This window comes from Capricornis sumatraensis, chromosome 22, assembly GCF_032405125.1.
Source record: "Capricornis sumatraensis isolate serow.1 chromosome 22, serow.2, whole genome shotgun sequence".
NCBI lineage: Eukaryota > Metazoa > Chordata > Mammalia > Artiodactyla > Bovidae > Capricornis > Capricornis sumatraensis.
In genome coordinates, this window is record NC_091090.1 from 23933592 (window position 1) to 23955341 (window position 21750).

At 46.3% G+C, this 21750-nt stretch overlaps 1 protein-coding gene across 3 annotated transcripts in view; it reads right to left on the reverse strand.

Annotated features, from left to right (window-relative positions):
• Positions 1-7786: 7786 nt before the first annotated feature.
• CLIC5 (chloride intracellular channel 5) overlaps positions 7787-21750 on the reverse strand; it is a 161914-nt gene continuing 147950 nt past the window's right edge. For all 3 annotated transcript variants that reach the window (XM_068960693.1, XM_068960692.1, XM_068960694.1), the window contains 2 exons: positions 14281-14465; positions 7787-8314 (listed from right to left, as the gene is read on the reverse strand). In XM_068960693.1, the coding sequence (XP_068816794.1) occupies positions 8147-8314; positions 14281-14465 (353 nt within the window). In that variant the 3' untranslated portion in view covers positions 7787-8146. The remainder of the gene's footprint in view (positions 8315-14280; positions 14466-21750) is intronic.

Here is a 21750-nt window from a genome sequence, read left to right on the forward strand (position 1 = left end):
CTGAAGATACCAATTGGCTGAAATGTCATTCCACTTGAAATAGCACTTTATTATTCATAAATACTCTTCACCAGGGATTCCATCCTCTTGTAACAGAGCAGGACCCTATGGCACTTGCCCAGGACAAGCCTTTCCTTGTATCCTCTGCTTTAGCTCATTTCTGAAGTATCTGTTGTGTTGTTGCTGTTGTTGCTTCTTAGTCACTAAGTCACGTCCAACTCTTTTGTGACCCCATGAACTGTAGCCTGCCAGGCTCCTCTGTCCATGGGATTTCCCAGGCATGAAAATTGGTGTGGGTTGCCATTTCCTTCTTCAGGAGGTCTTCCCAACCCAGGGATCAAACCTGGCTTTCCTGCATTGGCTGGTGGATTCTTTACCACTGAGCCACTGGGGAAGAACCTATTGAATAGTTACTAGTATTTGATGCAAATTTCCTGAGTTGTTCTGCAGATGTGAAACGTGCCCCTCCCCACCCCCACCAAATGAAAGATATTAACTACTTGATGACCCTGAGCACAGAACTCCAAGCCTCCGAAGCCTAAGGGTTGATAAAGTTAACCCTGTAACCCCGCCCTGTAAACTCACCATCAGCCAATCAGAGAACTGGACACAAGTTGATCACACACCCTGCTACCCTCCCTCTACCACCTGCCACCACCTGGCTTTTAAAAATGCTTTGCCCCTGCAAGAAACCTTTCTCTGCTCCAAGCTTCATCATTTGGATTTGTTTAGTCTCATAGGCAAGTGGACTTAGTAACCTACTCCCAATCCCACCAAGAGGAAATTGAGACTCAAAAGGGGCCTTGCATCAAATCACATAGTAAGTTAGTGACGGACCTATGATTCAAATTCTGACTTTGGTTTTTAATCCTCAGCTTCTTACCTCTGCAAACTGACACCCATGTCTTTCCCCACAAGGCGAAACTTACTGACTCTGGGGGCCTTAGCTACTAGACATAAAAGTAAAACAGACACAGCGCACAACATCTTTGAAGTGTACGAGATGCTCTCGTTTCAAGTCCGCCTTCTGGAAATCTCTCTGGAGCAGGGCTCCATTCTCCTCAATGCCAAGCACAGTGATTGCCACTTGCATGCCCCTTGGTCTCATCATAGCAAATGGGGAAGGAAACAGGTACAGAGAGGTGAAGACCCAAGCGCCCCTGCACAGTAGACCCTCTGCTTTCAAACAATGGGTGAGCCAGCTACTGATCTAACTGGATATGAGCAACAACAACAAACTTGGCTACTGTATCATGTAGGTTGTTTTTGGCTACTCAACACAATAAACAATAAACACCCTCAGACAGTCTCGAATGTGTTATAGGACAGGAAATGTAAGATTGGAACCAACTTTAGGGTTTGACAGTTCAGCAGCTCTGGGCCCATCAAGGACCCGGGCTCCCTCCACTCTTGCCACATTTCAGTGTACTATTGCCTTTGCCTGAGGCTTGCCCCTCATGGTCACCAGACAGCTGCAGCCCTTCCAGACTGCACACCCACATCCCAGCACCAGAGGCAGTGACTTGGGGAGTCACTTCCTATAGAATGTTTCTAAGAATCTCCTGAACAAACCTCCTCACAGTACTGGGGGAAACTTGGTCAACAGCCCATTCTGAAACCAACCACAGCCAGGAGGACAGGCTTAGACCATTTATGATTCACCCTTGAACCTGAGGTTAGAACCATTCTCACCTGGGTCACAGGAAGATGAGGAGGGAGTGGATGGGTGGGGAGGAGGGAGGGATGGGGAAGCAGACTCCTGAGCCCATCAGATCGGCCAGAGGAAGGCAGGGGTGGTCAGGATGGAGAGATGACCACCAACAGCATCTTCTCTGAGCTCCAAGCTGCTTCTCCTGCCAAGACTCCCCTGAGGCAAGGGTCTGATCTCTTCCAAAGTGAAGATAAGACTTTGTGGCAGCACGGAGAGCTCAGGGTACGGCTAAGAACGCTGCACCATTCAGCAATGCGAATGCTCACAGAGGTACTCCTCGGGTGCTGTGTTGACTCCAGGTCAATCTTCCTGAGGATTCTGGAGACCTTAATCCAGAGTCAGTGACATGATGGTAAGGGTGGGAGTTTCAGGTCAGGAAGGCTGATAGGGTGAGGCCATTGAGAGCCAAGAGAGTCCTTTCAGTGCAGGGGAGCCAGTATTCTAAGGTGCTAATCACACCTGCGCTGTCACTGCTGACCCACCCCAGGTACAATACAGGTAGGAAACTGAAATGAGACCCAGGAAGGAACATCAGTATATTTTTTTTCACCTGACTCATGGATTACGATAGGATTTCTAGCCTTGCTAAAATAAAAATCCATTTTTTAGATGGCTGGGTCAAATGCTTTTTGCTTTTCCTTCTGTTATTCCTCTATTACTTTTTCTTTTCTCTTTTTTTAATTGAAATGTAGTTGATTATGGGCTTCCCCAGAGGCTCAGTGGGTAACGAATCTGCCTGCCAATGCAGGAGAGGCAAGAGGTGATGGTTCAATCCCTGTATTGCAAAGATCCCCTGGGGAAGGAAATAGAACCCACTCCAGTATTCTTGCCTAGAAAATCCCATGGACAGAGGAGTCTGGTGGGGTACAATCCACAGGGTCACAAAGAGTCAGACACGACCGAGTCCACACACCATTCCACGCATAGTTGATTTACAACGTTGTGTTAGTTTCAAGTGTTCAGCACAGTACTTCAGTTATATGTACATTCTTTTTCAGATTCTTTTCCATTATAGGTTGTTACAATATACTGAGTAGAATTTCCTGTGCTATGCATAGGTCCTGGCTGGTAATCTATTACACTAGTGTATCTGCTCCCTGGAGGAGGGCATGGCAACCCACTCCAGTATTCTTGCCTGCAGAAGCCCCATGGACAGAGGAGCCTGGTGGGCTACAGTCCATTGGGTCGCAAAGCATCAGACTAAGCACGGCACAGCACAGTGTATCTGCTAATCCCATCCTTCTAATTTACACCTCTTCCCTACACTTTCGGTAATCATAAGCTTGTTTTCTGTGGGTCTTTTTCTATGCCTGTAGGTCAATTTTTCTTTTGTAAATAATTTCATTTGCATCTTTACTTTTTTTTTCAGATTCCACATATAAGTGATATCACATGACATTTGTCTTTGACTGGGCTTACTTCACTTAGTATAATCATTTCTAGTCTACCCATGTTGCTGCAAATGGCGTTGTTTCATTCTTTTTATTACATGTTTTTTGGCTGCGCCATGTGGCTTGTGGGACCTTCATTCTCCCACAAGGGATTGAACACAGACCACAGCAGTGAAAGCACCAAGGCTTAACACCTGGACAGCCAGAGAATTCCCTATTTCATTTTTTAAAAAATTTTATTTGCTTTTGATTTTTAAGAAGAATGAACATATTTTCTTTTGTAATGGGAAAATCAAATAACGTTTGGAAAAAAGAAGTATTTCATACTCATTTCAAACAGCATAGGAAATCCCCACCTTCAATAAGATGTCTGATGATCGATTTTGTACTATTTGAAAATAAACCAACTTTATTTGAATTAGTCAATACCAATCAAGACCGGAAAACAAATTTATAACTAGTTCAGATTCATGAGGAAAACACTCAGAAATGTCTTCATTAAAAAGGAATTTTACACTATTAAGGCTTGAAAGCAAGTCCTGCTATTTTATCACCACAGTTAAAGGTCTTGAGAAAAATCAAGTGACCATCATTGGGAGTGTTTTTATAAAGTGAAATGTTTGATCTTTTATAAAAGCTAGGCTTCTTTGCTAAATTAGTTAACTCTCCAGCTTATAAAATGGGATAGCCAGGTGGTCAGGAAAGAAAGACAAGTTCAAACATCAGTCAGATATTTTATATTTTAAGCATATACATAGTCAATATCGCAAATCTCTATACATAAATACCATAGATGACTGTATCCTTAAAATTATATTTTGCCAAAAAACAGATTGCTTGTATAGAAATAGATTAACCCAAGCTCTACAGTGAGGCAATTTTTAATTTTCTTTTTGGTTGAGGAGGGGAACGTTGGATCCATTTCCTTAAGTAACATTAAGTAAGACTATGCACACTTTGGGTCATACCAAATCACAAAATGAAAGGATCCTGAAACTAAGCTGGGAGGAGAATATTGACAAAGAGGGAGGATGATGCATTCATAGGAGGGCATGTGTTGTTTGGATTACATGCCAAGAGCTGTGGATAGAAACCAATGGGCTGCATGTGCTAGGAAGGTCCCAGAGCCAAGATGTGAACACTTCAGTCCTCACATCAGAACCAGGATGCTTTCCATGCACACTTCTTTTTCTAATGTTCCAGAGGCTTTTAAATGTTATTTTTAAAAATGAGGAAGTGATCCCTTGGGAATCATTGAACTTACTTTTAACCATGAGTTAATTCTGCTCATTCCAAGAAGTCACCAGCGTCTTGGTTCCCTCTGCTGCTGAACTGGCCTCCTGGCCCTTGGATGTAGGAGCCACAGACCTACTTACTGGATGTCCCCTGCCCCTAGACCAACTTAATTTCAGACACCAACTCTCACTGTTTTCTCCTGGTGGAAAACTGGACACGACTGAGCGACTGAACTGAACTGAGACCTGTATCTTCCTGACACTGCCTCCTTTTTCATTCTGTTTGTCCAGACCTTGCTGATTTCTAGGATCTTAGATCTTCAGGGTCCATTCCAGATGTGATTCATTCTACGACCATTCTAAGATGCTTGGTCTTGTCTTTCTGCAGAGTGGCCAGTGGGTACAGGTGTTACGAAGAGCTTCCATTGTTTCATTTGACAAATGCTAGGAAATTCAGCCCAGGAAAACTCATTCTTGGCATGGCCTCTTTCTAATGAAAAGATCAAGCATTTCCATGGCCCCACCAGCAAGAGAAGTGAACACTGAAGACAGTATCATTTCTTGGGAAGATGAAACTAGTTTGAGATCTGTGATCAAATAACCCAATGGAGCGTGGGTTTCACTTTTCACCTCATGAGCTTGGTGCCAGGTAACTGTATCGTTTGTTCAAAACAAGACAGCCATACTCATACTGGTAACTCTGAAGTGTCAGGTAATGAAGGTGTGCAATAGAAGGAACTCTATGCTGGACCAATCTAGATTTTGCTGATCCAGCTCATCTTTTATAGCTGTTAAAATCTTATCCAATACACTTTCAGGGCAACCTGAGAGGCCGGCAGGACTGAGAAGATGGGTAAATTCAACACAGTTGTTCTGAATGTGATTCTTATTTCTCCCTCTGCCTCACATTATGCTAACCCACAAAAAAAAAAAAAAAAAAAGTGATGTGAAAACCAAAGGAAAGAAATAAATCTAGAGTAAAATAGAATCTCAACCTAAGTAAATCCCCTCTTACTGCCACTGAGATGCTTTCTGAGGTATTGATATGCATGCCAGACCAATAACAAGGGTCACTTCCCATCTCAACACTCTGGAGTTCAGGGTCAAACTGCAGACCTTCAATACTCCCTGAGTTGATTCTGAGGACACCTGAGGACCTTTCCACACCGTGGCTGGGAGATGAAAGGCTGTGTACAGGACAAGGTTATGGCCAAAACCCAGGGAGACTGAAGGATGTGGAGAAAAATCTCTTTGGAAAAGAAGCATCATAAGGCAACATTATTTTAAAATACTCTGATAAACCTCATCATAGATGTTAAAGCTTTAAATCAACAGTCGGTTGCATCATATGATAATCTGCTGATGCAGTTAAAAGATATCCCTGGGTTGAGTACCAGGAAATGCATCCATCTACAACTCCCTCCCCCTGTTAAATGGTTACGGTGGGGTCATCTAACTGCTCCAACCCCACCCCTGTGCCCTAATATGGTTATTGATATAAAACTAAGTCAACCACAGAAGGAACAGCTAGAACCAATAATATTGATTTAGTTTGGCTTGTTTGTTTTTAAAAGGCTGTGTTTAAAGACTTGTCAATTGCTGGATTCTGAATATCCAGTGTCCTCAGGGTTCAAAAACTCTTCTGTGGGGGGCACTCTGCCTGGGGAGCTACTCCACCTGGGGGAGCTTCTCTGCCAGGGCATCCTGCCATTTTCACTGTGGCTCACCGGCTGTGCTTCTCAGGTATACCTCAAGAACAGCACCTCTCTGGGTCTCGGGAAAGTAAACGGCTTCTTAGATCATTGTACTTATGCTGTGATGTTCAGGGAAGGATCTCTGAGGACAACAGAATTTCACACTAATGAAAAGGCCTTTGGGATCATTTAAGCTTTCATCTCCCACGAGACCAGCATAGCGCTTTTCCCTATTGTCAGAAGGATTGTTTCCTCATTAGTTCGCCTTTTCAAACATCTCCAGGGACAAAGTTACCGGGAGTCCTGCAAAGGTTCCCTTAGAGGAGGAAATGAATCCATTCTTCCTGCTTTTGAATGAAAGGTCTCAGGCTTATAAGATGCCCCACTGAGAAATGGCATCTTCCTCTCTGGGCTAAAGGGGACCCCCTGCTTCTTCCCCTCTGCTCTGATCACTGGGTCCCCTTTCTCTCCAGAGATCCCTGGAGGCAGGTAGGTCCAGATATTGCTTGAGTTAGAACCTCGTGATGTTTCTACAGGAAGGCCCCGTGCTGTCCTGCCCTCACTGAGCAGCGAGCCAAGTCCTGGGGCTTTGGGGCACTTGGGAGCCTCAGCCTCCATCAACAGGCAACACAGAAGGGAGGATTGTTGAAGGTGAGGGTCTGCGGTGGGTGGACTTTCTCCCAGGGCATTCATAGCAAGAGGGAGCTGATGACTAGTTCATTTTTCTTCGTTTCCTCTGCACAGTTCCCTGTGCTCAGGCAGGGTAAGCTTTTAAGGAGGTGAAACTCAAGGAGAATGACTACAGAGTGAAATATTAGCTAAAAAACAGCTTCCTCTTTTTCATCGGGCATTTGAATCAGATGGTAGGAAAATTTACCCAGATGCACGTGCATTTTTTCTTCGAGTTTAAACCACATGGTTTCCCAATCAGAAAGGCCCATGGACTTTCTTCCTAAGGTTCCACGATCAAGCCACCTCCTAAATGTATCTCTCGTGCATCAGAGGCTGCAGCTGAATCAGAGAGCACCCGGCTCACAGACCCACATCCAGGAACAACTTGAAGAAACTGGAGAGTCATTTTTGGTCAGCTGTTGGTATTTTGCTATGAAGATGGCAGCTACGTGACATCACTGGTTCGAGACTTCGATCGTAAGAGAAAAGATCTATCTAGAAGATTCCCAGGGAACACTGAGCCTCATACAAAGTTCTTCTTAGCCTCGTGCATCCATTCCCCCACCCCACCCCCCACTCCCATCTGCTCTCTCAGAGACCAAAATTCAATTGTGGATAAACAGAGTCAAACCCAGGCATGTAATCCCCAATGAAACCACTCCCATAAGCAAGCAAACCCCATGGCTGGTAGACCCCACGGGCCTTTTGGCATCAACACTCCACCCCTCCCCTCCTCTTCCCAGTCACCCCAGTTTGGAATCGCATGCCAGTTTCCCTTCCTGGCAAGGCCTAGACAGATCAGCATCAAGCCAGGTATGTGATCACATCAGACTGTGCCCAGCACTGCAGAAAACTGAGACTGTCTGAAATAGTTTTCCAATCTGGCCTTCAGTGCCCGAAGTGACAAAAGTGCCAGAAAGTGGTGAGTGACTGGAGGTGTGTCTGCCAGGTGCCCAGACCCACATCTGCCCCATCCACTCTCTGTCTCCCCTAACACAGCTGTGCACCTCTTTCTAATAAGAACTAAGACGGCGTTTGGCCTTGGAGTTACTGACAGAGAAGGGTGGACAAGAACAGCGTGTTGCAGGATTCTAATGCATCTGAGGAGATATTTCAATATTGGCAAAAGGGGCCAGTGACAATCCCACAGACAGGGTTCCCCAGGCACCAGCCCCAAACGCACAGAACCCAGTCCAGGTCCGAAAGGCTGACAGCTTGACCGTTTCTCTCATTTCTGCTTGCGGGATTCCTGCCTGACCAGAGGGGGATGGCGCTGACTCTGGTCAACGCCAGCAGGCTGGGGGTTCCAAGGATGCCAGCGAGACGTGGCCTGATGGAGACAGAAGTTTCCAGAGGCGGCGTGGAAGAGGAGTGTGTGAAGCCAGAGTCCTTGGGGCGACGGTGGAGTCCTTCTGCAGCGGCGATGGGGCGAGACGGCCAAGCTCAGGATCTGCTGAGGCGCTTGGCCACGTCCGCGTAGGCCAGCTCGATCTCGCTGTCGGCCGCGCAGGTGTTGGTGAACTCATCCCGGGCGTAGGCGTTCTTGAGGTACCGCCACAGACCCGTCATCTCAGCCGGGAAATCGTAGTTGCGGTACTTCTTGGCCACAATCTGCAAGAGAGATGGCGTTAAAGCGTGAAATAGATCACTGGGAAGTGTCGGTGACGTGGCCCTGTGTGTGCACAGCGGGAGGACCCTCCATGTGTCCCCAGGGGCCAGCAGCAAGACCCTTGTGGGGCAAGGTGACTGTGCCGCCTTTTTAATGCAACACTGTTTGCTTTAATGATCATGTGCTATTTATTTGCGCTGTACTATATTTTACCAAGCAACTGGAACTTGTCCTCTGATCTAGTAATTCTGCTTGTAGGTATTCCTTTTCTTAGGAAACATCATGAGTGTACAAGAAGATTTAGTTTCTTGTAAATAGGACTGCAGGACTATTTGGAAATAGCAAAAAAAATGTAAAAAGGTATACAATACAAATGTCCAGCAACACACGAAGGGATAAATACGTTGCCACATATACAGGCAGTGGCATACTAGAGAGCCATGAAAAATGAGGTTGCAGAGGAAATTCCAGGGACTTGAAAAACGCTTCAAGAGACTATTCAGTTGGAAGTACTATATAAAGCATTAGGAGAAATATGTATGATGAACAGAAGTATATACACCAATCTGTTAGCAGAAGATATATCTGACTGATATAATTATAGACAACTTTTTTCTCCCCCCATCCCGCCTTATCTACAGAAGGGAATACAAAGCAAAAAACATGCAAGTGAGATGCCAGAATGCATATGGAGCTTCAGGGTATGTGGAGGTGAACAGATGGTGATTCCTGTTCTCTCCCTGGTCTGCCCCACTCGGGGCTATGGACCTGAGCCTTCTGGGGAAGTGGGGTTTGTATTGAAAGACAATAGCATAGTGGTTAAAAGTGTGGGCTCTGGATCCCAGACGACTGGATCTGTAATCCTGACCCCATTACCTGACAATGGTGTGATCTTGGACGAGCTACTTAACTTCTCTGAGCCCAAAATTCTTTTTCTCTAAAATGGAGATAATAAGATGACCTATCTTGGAGTAGTAAATTAGTTAATATACATAAAAAGTGATCTGGGGAAGGTGCTGGCTTTAAGTGCTCAAGAAACATTATCTAATGTCAGAATTCATTGAGACCCATCACATCTTCTTTATCCGTTCATCTGTCAATGGACATTTAGTTTGTTTCCATGTCTTGGCTATCGTATAGTTCAAGTTTTGATCATTCCAAACTCGTCCCTTTGCCCTCTGCCCTGAAGAAGGAACTACAAGGTATATATTGCCTCCCTAGTTCTTAGGTACTTAGCACTTCTTTATATTAAATTCTCTTGGTTAATATAACTGGTTTGGGGAGGTCAGTACTGAAGCCACCTGGCAGTGTCTGTCCATCCAGGATAGGTGTGGCCAGTGAGCACAAGTGATGGGTTCAGGGTCCTTGGACAAAGCCCTCTCTTCACTGCACGATGAAGGGGCCTTGGGCTTGCCCACAGCCTTAAGAAGAGGTTGTCTTGGGTCAGGAGAAAAATCTATGCAGGAGTGGAGGCTCCAATGAGGGAAGCAGCTTGAAAGTGCCAGAGAGAATGAAAAAAACCCACAGAATATAAATCGGTGCAGCCACTGTGGAAAACATATGAAAGTTTCTCAAAAAACTAAAAATAGAACCACCATATGATTTGGTAATTCCACTCCTGAGTACATATCTTAAAAAAAAAAGAGAGAGAATACAAATTTGAAAAGATACATGCACCCCAATGTTCATAGATGTACTATTTACAATAGCCAAGACATGGGAGCAACCTAAATGTTTACCAAAAGAGGAATGGATAAAGAAGATGTGATACCTATACACAATGGAATACTACTCGGGCATGAAAAAGAATGAAATTCTGCCATTTGCAACAACGTGGATGGACTTAAAGAGCATTATGCTAAGTGAAATAAGTCAGACAGAGAGAGACAAATAACGTACGTTACAATTTATATGTGGAATCTAAAAAAGAAAACTAAACACAGAGAACAGACTAGTGGTTACCAGAAGGGAAGGGCAAAACAGAGGTAGGGGATTAAGAGGCACAAACTGCTAAGTATAACATAAGCTCTAAGTGTGTATTGTATAATACAGAGAATATAGTCGGCATTTTATAGTAACTATACCTGGAGTATGGGCTTCCCTGGTGGTTCAGATGGTAAAGAATCTGCCTGCAATGCAGGTTTGATCCCTGGGTAGGGAAGATACCTTGGAGAAGGGAATGGAAACCCACTCCAGTATTCTTGCCTGGAGAATTCCATGGACAGAGAGAGGAGCCTGGTGGGCTATAGTTCGTGGGGTCACAAAGAGTTGGACACGACTGAGTGACTTCCATACCACCATACATAGAGTATAGCCTTTAAAAATTGTGAATTACTGTTGTACCCCTGTAACTTATATTGTACATGAACTATACTCCAATTTTTAAGATGGAGAAAAGGAAAGAAAAAGAGCCATAATAAGGTCAAGACATCCATTAAAAAAAACTGATCCATGGGGTGGCCTTGAGTCTCTCGGTGCTGGAATTTATTTTCAGGTTTTTAAAGGATATAATCTGAACTGGGAAACAACAGAGACTCAACATATGAATTTATTATATTTGTGTTTATATGTATAGCTGCCTTCCTGTTTGCTTCAGGGGCTGAACAGGTCCCTGTGCCACCTGAGGCTCTGGGGGTGGTGGGGAACAAGGGTCTTGGGGGAGACGACAAGAGTCCCACATGCCCCTCCCTGCCCGGATCCATACACCCTGAGCTTGACCAGAGCTGGTTCTTTCCTCACATGTTGGCTCGAGGCAGGAGATGAGAATAGGAGGCAGCCAGACAATGAAAGTTCAAACCAGGCTGTCAGCAAGCAGCAGGGCCAGAGCAACTTGGCCTCCAAGGATGCAGATAATGCTGAAGGAAAGCCAATGAAAGAGAGAGAGGGAACGCGCGCAGGAGAAGCTCTGACGTCTGCAGGAACCTCCATGCTCATGTTCTGAATTTGCTTTCATATGAAAACAGTTAGCTCCCCCAGCCCAGATTAAGTCTTGGCATCTGCAGCCAAACTGGAGGTCTGACTTGGCTCTCCTTTCATGCTTTCTGCACTTTAGAGGCTTGCCAGGGCTCTGGGCTCTGATAAGCTGGATCAGCAGAAATCCAAGGAGATGGGAAGCGAGGCCCAGCCTTTGTCCCTTTGTAGGTCATCCTCCCTCTGATCTCCAGCTCCTCCAAGTGAATGACGCACTGAACATCATCCAAGGATGGGCGTAACTGGGAGTCTAGGGCTGGAAGGAACTGGAGAAACCGGAGGATGAAGCGTGGGGCCTGGGAGGTCCATTTGTCCACCTAATTGGACACACGATTCTTGAGTGGGTGGTCCAACCATATGTGACTGAGAGACGGGGAGGAAGAGAGGGGAAGAGGTGAGAAGGAAAATAATCATCCACACCTCTTTTTTCAGACATAAGAAAAATGACTTCCCCAGAGAGTAAACAACTTGTCCCAGCTCCTCCTGGTGGTGTCTCTTGGACAGCAAGGAGATCAAACCAGTAGGAAATCAATCCTAAATATTCACTGGAAGGACTGATGCTGAAGCACCAATGATTTGGTCACCTGATTCGAACAGCCGACCCATTGGAAAAGACCCTGGTGCTGGGAAAGATCGAAGGCAGGAGGAGAAAGGGACAACAGAGGATGGGATGGTTGGATGGCACCACCGACTCAATGGACAGGACTTTGAGCAAACACCGGGAGACAGTAAAGGACAGGGAAGTCCAGCATGCTGCAGTCCATGGGGTTGCAAAGAGTCAAACATGACTGAGTGACTCATCAACAACAGAACTTGAATCTCTTGACTTCTAGAATGGTGTTCTTCCCATGACCTCTGATAGTGTTACTGATGGAATCATATCACCCATAATGGTGCCACTTCGTCCTCAGGAAAAGAGAATAAAGGATGTTTTGAAGGTGGGGTGAGTGTGCGGTTATTAATAACTTCAAAGACATACAGCTTGGCCAGACTTAGCAATCACCATCGGCTTGGCCCTGAACCCCAAAGTGTCTTCGTATGAATGGATTGCATTTGCTCTGCCCATCAGCCCTGGCAAGCATGATTCCCTCCCAGGCTCCAGCCCTGATGCATCCCTTGGGAGCACCAGGGCAAGCACAGCTTACGTTTCAACTTCAACTGGTATGTGCTCTGAATGAAGGGTTCTGATTTCCAGCTCAGGACATCAGCCGAAAACCAACAGGCAGATATCCAACTGATAAATGACTGCATCTGATTCTCCTTAGTGACAGGTGGAAAGAAACTGAGCGTCACAAGCTAGGTGATCAAATGGTCAACCAATGAGTGTTAATTAAACAGCCACCATGTACCCACCATTACACTTGGAGAAGATCTATCATCACAGAGCTTTTTGTCTAACTGAGACAGTAAGATATCACCAGATGTAGAAATAGAGAGCAGTCTAGCTCTATGATCCCACTGTCTTCTTCTTTGGATTGATGAGGGTCAGAAAAGGATGTGCTAGAAAACAAACTTATGGTTATCAAAGGGGAGAGTAGGGGCAGGGGAGATAAATTAGGAGTTTGGAATTAACATATACACACTACTATATATATATATATATATATATATATTAATAAAATATCTAAACAACAAGTCCCTACTGTATAGCGCAGGGAACTTACTCTAATATCTTATGCTAACCTATAATGGAAAAGAACCTGAAAAACAACATATATACATGTATATGTTACAGTTGCTGTTATTTAGTTGCTCAGTCGTGTCTGACTCTTTGTGACCCCATGGACTGTAGCCCACAAGGCTCCTCTGTCCATGGGATTTCCCAGGCAAGAATATTGGAGTGGGTGGCCATCTCCTTCTCCAGAGGATCTTCCCAACCCAGGGATCGAACCCAGGTCTCCTTCATTGCCACCAGGGAAGCCCAGTTTAGAGAAATTCAGGGTACAAAACTGCTGTCTTCAAACGAGATGAAGAGAGCAGCCCTGTTCTGTGTTGCTCCAGAGAACCAAGCAAGCAGGGAGGCAGGTTTAGGCTCCATGTAAGGAAGGATGGCTCTTAATAACTAGAGCCATCAAAAATGGTAGGGCTGGCTTAATAGGCAGAGGGCTCTGTGTCATCAGAAACATGCAGTCACAGCTGCACTGAAGCCTGTCACAGACACACAGGAAGGGGTCCACTTTGGGATGAGAGATTGGGATGACTCAGAATTCCCCTCTTCTTTCCATTTCTTGGATCCTAAGGCTGGATAGGAAAGATTACACTCTGTGTCAGCCACGATTGGGAAATGCAATGGTAGCAAAAATAATTATCATTTCTTGCAACCTCCAGCTTTTTAACTAGCAGAAGAGGAAGATGCTGTCTGCCTGCCCCAAGGAATGGCTATAGGAAATCAGAAGGTGGGTCTGCCCACAAAGAAAACATGTATCACACTTAATAGAGGTCATGAGGTAGTCGGTAGCCAGTGAAAACCTATGGTGAAGAGGTAAGGAAGAGGTCTTTGGAGTGACAAGACTATATGTAACTACATATAATAGGATTGCTGTTGTTTCGTCGCTAAGTCATATCCCACTCTTTTGTGACTCCAAGGACTGTAGCCCACCAGGGTCCTCTGTCCATGGGATTTCCCAGGCAAGAGTACTGGAGTGGGTTGCCATTTCCTTCTCCAGGGGATCTTCCGGTCCCAGGGTTGAACCCACGTCTCCTGCACTGGCAGCAGATTCTCTACCACTGAGCCACCAGAGAAGCCCTGACAACATGGCAGGCATCTTCAGGCCACACTTAGTCTCCCAACAGCCCTGGTTCAGCAACACATGCCTGTGTTACTGGAGCTCAGAGGGGCCAGCAAGCAGCAGAGGTTGACTTTGGGTCCCTGTTCACGAGATTTTCAAACTCCGATTCTCCATCAGCAGGCAGCCCTGTCCTTGTCTCATCCTCGCAAGAGACCCGGGCCTTCGATGGAACCAGATCTGGGGGGCACCCGCAGATAGAGTGCTCTTACCTTGACCACATGGAGCTTGGGCAACAGGTTGCAGTCGGCCAGGGTCAGCTCGTCCCCATCCAGGAACTTGCGCCGGGAGCCCTTTTCATCATCCCCACGAGTGTCCGCATCGATCTCCTCCGGCAGGGGGGTGTTCAGGTAGTCGTCCAGCTTCTTCAGAGCCTTGGTCAGGCCTCGCTCAAGGGCTGGCATGGAACAGCAAGGGGAGTGTCTTTAGTCAACCTCCTTGCCACTAGATGTAGCCACGGGGACTTCAGGGTAAAGGGGCTTATCCAGAACTCTGTCTTATTAGTGCCCCGCACACTAAAGAGCCTCTTGATGAAAGTGAAAGAGGAGAGTGAAAAGCTTGGCTTAAAACTCAACAGTCAGAAAACTAAGATCATGGCATCCAGTCCCATCACTTCATGGCAAATAGATGGGGAAACAATGGAAACAGTGAGAGACTTTATTTTGGGGGGACTTCAAAATCACTGCAGATGGTGACTGCAGCCATGAAATTAAAAGATGCTTGCTCCCTGGAAGAAAAGTTATGACCAACCTAGACAGCATATTAAAAAGCAGAGACATTACTTTGCCAACAAAGGTCCGTCTAGTCAAGGCTATGGTTTTTCCAGTAGTCATGTATGGATGTGAGAGTTGGCCTATCTTTAAAGCTGAGCACCGAAGAATTGATGCTTTTGAACTGTGCTGTTGGAGAAGACTCTTGAGAGTCCCTTGGACTGCAAGGAGATCCAACCAATCCACCCTAAAGGAAATCAGTCCTGAATATTCATTGGAAAGACTCATGCTGAAGCTGAAACTCCAACACTTTGGTCACCTGATGGGAAGAACTGACTCATTTGAAAAAACCCTGATGCTGGGAATGATTGAAGGCGCGAGGAGAAGGGGACGACAGAGGATGAGATGGTTGGATGGCATCACTGACTCAATGGACATGAGTTTGAGCAAGCTCCGAGAGTTGGTGATGGACAGGGAAGCTTGGCATGCTGCAGTCCATGGGGTCACAAAGAGTCAGACATGACTGAGCGACTGAACTGAACTGAACACACACCAAAGAGATCTGACAGCCAGTAGACCATGCCATAGGGAAGCATTAAACAGCCTGAAAAAGCGAACCTTAAACAAACAGTGAAAGTGAAAGTGAAGCCGCTCCGTCCTGTCCGACTCTTTGTGACCCCATGGACTGTCGCCCACCAAGCTCCTCCGTCCATGGGATTCTCCAGGCAAGAATACTGGAGTAGGTTGCCATTTCCTTCTCCAGGGGATCTTCCCGACCCAGGGATCGAACCCAGGTCTCCTGCATTGCAGGCAGACGCTTTAACCTCTGAACCACCAGGGAAGCCCGGTGGGAGTATTCAACAGCCTGAAAAAGCGAACCTTAACCAAACAGTAAACACTTGCTAGTCCATTTTAAAAAAAGATAACATAAATACAGAAATACAACCATCAGGATATCTATCAAAGCCTTTATAGTTCTCATCTCCAGCAGATACTGTAGTAATTATCAATTTTCATTTTCTTATGTTGCTTAACCAAATTTTGCCAATATTCTGCAATTAATCCACATACTAATTTTGTAGGAAGAAAAGGCTATCAAATAAGGAAATAACAGCTATATAGACATCCTAGAACAGAGATAGGCACCAGATTTGTGGGAAGCCTTAGCCTTGGCTAACCCAATCTGAGAAAGAGAGGGGTCAAGGCTTCCAGGAAGACAGGACATAGGACAGTGAGTACTCATGTCCAGGGTTGCCCCAGAGAACCAGTGGATATTAAGGAGGCATCCTTGAGTTTAATTTAGAGGAGCTGTTCTAAAGTGTTAGTCTCTGAGTTGTGCCTGACTCATTGCAATGCCAGGGACTGTAGCTCTCCAGGCTTCTCTGTCCACGGAATTCTCCAAGCAAGTATACTGGAATGGGTAGCCATCCCCTTCTCCAAGGGATTTTCCTGACCCAGGGATGGAACCCAGGCCTCCTGCATTGCAGGCAGATTCTTTACTGCCTGAGCCACCAGGGAAGCCCACAGCAGTCTACAGTGGAAGGGCGAATAAAACAGGCAGTGGGCTCGCCCAGAAATGTGCAACCCTGGATGCATGGAAACCTGTCCCTCAAGGAGGGAACATCCAAGGGAAGATACTACGGCAGAAGACGTCTCCAGCCTTGCCCCAGTGATTATCTGGCCAATAATTCATTTACATATAACAGCAGAACAGAGACGTCCCTGGAAGACAATTTCTTGAACTGAATAAAAAGGAAAACACAACATATCAATTTAAAAATTATGTATATATATTAAAGAACAGAACAAAATACTCAAAGGAGCAGCTATAGGATGTCACCATCACTCAGAGGCATTCTCTAGCCTAGAAACTATCTACCGAGGCTCTGAGAACCAAGCCAGAGGAGACGGCTAGCCAAGTCACTGGCCAACGCATCTGTGTTGTCAGTCCCAGCGCTCCGCCCCCCACCACCCCACCCCCAGGGCTGTTTTTTCCAGACTCTGGTTTAGAGCATGACACTGAGATGATGGGAATCAGTTCGGATGTTAATTCCAGCAGATGAAAGGGAGGAGTTGCCCCCAAAGGAAGAGCCCAGAGGGTTGTGCTCTTGTTCAGATTTTTCCCAAATGTGCCTTCTGTCAGCCCCTCCTCACATAATCCATGTCTGCCTTTTCATAGCGAGCCTTTGTCTGAGACAATGAAATGACACCAGCCCAAGATACGGCCACTGAACACTCGCTGGAATGTTTGAAAACAGGCTGGAGGTTGGACGTGGTTTCTCAACACTTCCTTCTCCCTGGTGTGGCACTTGAACTTGGACTTCACCATCTGCTTTGTGTTTCCAGTTTGGGAGAAAAGACTGAGTGGGGCTGGGAAAAATGCTTGTAGTCCCCTTAGTAATTGTCTAGACTGGGATGGGATTGCAGGCCTATTCAGCGCACCAGCAGAGGGCGGATGCTCAACAGTACTTCTTAGCACCCCACCCCACCCCCACCCAAACAGCTGTGATTTATATTGGGTCTGTTTGCTTCCACAAATCCTGCTGCCCCTTTCAGTTACGGAGATGATAACAAAATCTTGCTTCTAATGGAGAAAGGAACAATCAGATTGAATTCCTGTTGAAGTGTGATGAGCTGATACCATCTGAGGAAAAGAGACATGGATGGGGCAGGAGGCATTGCAGGTTTTAACTCCAAAAGCCCCCTGTCCTCCTGAGCTGGTACCTGCCCGAGTGCCCAGTCTTGGAAACATCGTGAAATTTGGTAAGAGAGTCTTAAAACAGCAACTGAAGCTCATTAGGGAGATGATTCTGGAGAAATTTAAACTCTCTTCCCAGCAGTTTCTCAAGGTGGATGGGTTAAGTTTGAGAATGGCCAAGGTCATTGCCTCAGTCACTCAGTCGTGTCCGACTCTTTGCAACCCCATGGACTGAAGCACGCCAGGCTACCCTGTCCATCACCAACTCCCAGAGCTTGCTCAAACTCATGTCCATCGAGTCGGTAATACCATCCAACCATCTCATCCTCTGTCGTCCCCTTCTCCTCCTTATGTCACAACTATGACCTCATTGCCTAAGTCACAACCATGACCCACCAAGTAATACACCACGTCCAGATACTCTGAGGACGCCGCGTGTGTGTCAGTTGCATCGCTCCTGTTTGTGGGTTTTCGATCAGGAATGTGAAGGTCAGAAATGGAGATAATCATGGTAGAGAGGAGATGAAGCAGCAGAGAGGGCCCACGTGACAGAACTAATCTTGTGTTTAAATTCTGAGCCCACCCAGGGGTAAGTCTTAGGGCTTCCCAGGTAGCACAGTGGTAAAGAATCCTCCTGCCAATGCAGGAGACACAAGAGAGGTGGGTTCAATCCTTGGGTCCAGAAGATCCCCTGCAGTAGAAAATGGCAATCCACTCTAGTACTCCTGCTTGGAGAATTCCATGGACAGAGCAGCCTGGCGGGCTTCACGTTTGTGTGGGGTTGCACAAAGTCAGATAAATGACTGAATACACACACATACTTAAGGATGAATTTACTGTGATGCTGCTGAGGCTAACGCTCCAAGGCCTTGAACATGACTTCCCAAATTCCCTATTTATTGTATTGACTTTCTACTCCACAAACTCTGGAAATGTCCCTGATGCTGGCACTTTTGAAGTGTGAGCGTGGGCAAGTTCCTCAACCCCTCTGAGTATCACTTTTCTCATCTCAACTATGGGACTAAAGATCTCTTATAAGGCCAGTGGGAGGATTAACTCAGCCAATGCAGGGAAATGAAAGTGCGTCATACGATACCTGGCTCCTATCAGGATATCAGTTAATGACGTTGCTGCCATTGTGTTAGCAAACCGGGCAATCATCCTGCTCTCCATCCCTCAGTCCACACCCTTGGTCAGTATGACATGAAGTGGTGAAGTGAAAGTCACTCGGTCGTGTCCGACTCTTTGCAACCCCATGGACTATGCAGTCCATGGATTTCTCCAGGCCAGAATACTGGAGTGGGCAGGCTATCCCTTCTCCAGAGGATCTTCCTGACCCAGAAATTGGAGGCAGATTCTTTACCAACTGAGCTATTGGTCAGTATATCCCTCAATAATCCAAGGTACAGCAGACCACGAGACAGCCTAAGCTCCAATTCTGAGCCCCAGTACCTAAAGGAAGAAATTAACAGCTTGGAGCCTGGCTTCTCTCACTGACTGAATGTCCAGCCACAGTCCTGTCCCTTAGCCTCCCTCGGGATCCTTCTCGGTGACAAGCCGTGTTGAGAGGCAGGGCCGGGGGGAGCTAGACACACATGCTTGCATGCCAACACGGTGCTATGTTACCGAATGACAAAGGCCAGTACCGATATGCTCTCTGCCAGTTCTTTGCTCTTCTATCTGCCAACTCATTCATTCCCCTGACTCTGGCTCAATCTGGCCTCTATAGAGTTTAATGATCTTTTTTGGCTGACGACACCCAGGTTGTGAAACCGTTGCTGCTGAACTTTCTGCTCTAGTGAGAGTGAAGGGGATGTGAGAGAAAGCAGAGCGACAAGATGATGCTAATTCCTTCCGTGTTGGCATCTGAAACTCTCCTTCCAAAAGACTTCCTTTGAGAGGAGGAAAGGGGGAGCAGAAGGGAGGAGGGAGGGATCCCTTCCACAGCAGCAAGCCAGCCTGAAGCCAGGAGACCCCAAAACCCCCCGACCACTAACGTCCCAGGCACTTGATGGATCTCCAATCCTTGAACAGCTTTCTTCCCCTCTCCACCCCGCCCTTCCTGTAAAGATTTATTCTGTACCACACACAAACGCACTGGGTAAAATATGTGATGAGGAAACAAGGGGAATAGTTCATAAATATTCTCAGCCATATGCAAACAATCTCAAATTTATTTTTCTCTTTCTTAAGGAGGGGAAAAAAAAATCCACCCATTCCATGATCACTTCCAGATTCATTGAGGTTGATATTACATAAGACCCAATATTGTTTTCTCGTTGTAGAGAAATAATGACTTGGAAACTGCAATTTGAGCTAAGAAAATAATATACTCTTACCCTGGCATGGAGGCTGAATGGAGACCAGGGAGCCAAGACTCAGCCTCCAATGAGCTCTTGCAAGCGCAGCTCAGCCCTGCTTTGAGGCGTGCTTTGCTGACATGCTTTATGCAGCAGGGGTACCGAGGAGCAAAAAGGGTTGTGCAGACCTCTGGGGGCTCAAAATTCACTTGGAGCCACACAGATGTCACAGGTGAAAGGACTGTGGGCCCGAATTCCTCTGTTCTCAGTCTCTCATATGCGGATTTTCTCTGGCATGTGAGCTTGCAGACAGAGGAGAGCCAGGGGTCCACCTCTGACTGTCGTCTGCAGCCTGAATGGGGGTCTGTTCACCTCTGCCGTGGAGAAGACGGTGGTCATGGGAAGCTGGTCCCACGCCCCCGTACCTGCGCCCTGCTGTGCTTGCTTCACTGCTCGAAGCCTATTCCCCAGCAACAGTAAGAAAAACGCTGCTGTTCTGAAGTGGACCAGGGGTGTTTACACCACCGATCATTTGAGTACACAGCGAAGCTACCGAGATGAGAGCTATCATTCATTTCCATTGAACAGATAAAGAAACTGAGTCTCAGTCTCACCCAAGGCACACCGGCCTGTGCCAGCAGGTTGTTCAAACGACTCCTGGGATGTACCACGAAGAACATACCTGGTTTTGTTTTTAACCACTCTGGTCTTCCTTACAAGCTCCCAACCCCCTTGGGTAATGGGAAAACCACAGCAGTAATTTAGTCCATTCTGGATTAGAACCTAATTGATGTAATAATCAAAATAGTCTCTCTAGAGCATTCTCAGTCTCTTTTGCATAAAAATGCTCAGTTTCTCAGACAGCCTCCCTCTCCCTAGCTCTTCCCCCTGAGTTAATGCGGAGGGTGGAGGAGGAGACAGAAGCTCTGGGGTCTGCTGGGTGGAAGGCTGGAGCTACCTACCACAGGGCCTGTGTCTCTTCTCAGTGATGCTGCCCCTTCCAGACTTAGTGGGGATAGTGACCCTCCGGTGGCGGTGACAGAGGGGACGCTAGCCTCTGTCCAGAACTTTCCTTGAGATGGATACCCGAGCACAGCACCCTGAGAGGCTCTCCAGACACATCTCTAGCTCCCTCTCCTCCTTCATCCCCCAAACGTCTCTCTCATTTCCATTTCCTATGTCAGAGATTTCACCAACCACAGAGCAGCAAGCCCCTCCAAGAGTTGATTCCTCCAGGCCTAGTTCTTAACGTGCTAACTTTGAGAAATAAAGTCCATTTAGAACATTTTAAGACAATAGTTTGGCTTACAAGGCTACTCTCTTTTGCAAATGCTATTTTGAGTAACAGAAGCTAAATACTGAATTTTCTCTTTTTTAGAATTCCTTCTATAGAACCCTAATCTCTCTTGAAGCTGATGCCTAGGACATATTAAAATCATGTACCCAGGAAGACAAAGAGAAAAATGTTTTCAAAATAGTAGTCCTATTATATGACTTAGGAGCAAAACCAGGATTTAAAACAGGGGCTGTCGGATTCCAAAACTTAAAACTTCTACTGTGCAAGGCCATCTCTGGGTGCCAAGGATGGGCCCATGGCTGCTTGGGGGTCCATTCAGACTTCCATCTTCCCACTATGCTGGGGATGTTCTCATATCCCCTTATCCTCTGACAAGAGAGTGGCTGTCAGGGTACCATTCCTCATGTCCTAGCTTCAGCAGTGTGTGTATGCTCAGTCATGTCCAACTCTCATGTGACCCCATGGACTGTAGCACACCAGTCCATGGAATTCTCCAGGCCCGAATACTGGAGTGGGTAGCCATTCCCTTCTCCAGGGGATCTTCCCAAGCCAGAGGTTGACCCCGTATCTCCCACATTGTGGGCAGATTCTTTACCATCTGAACCTGAATGAAGGTTTTACTTCTCATCTTGTCATTTGAGAGCATGTTGATATAAAGGATAAAAAAAGAAATATGC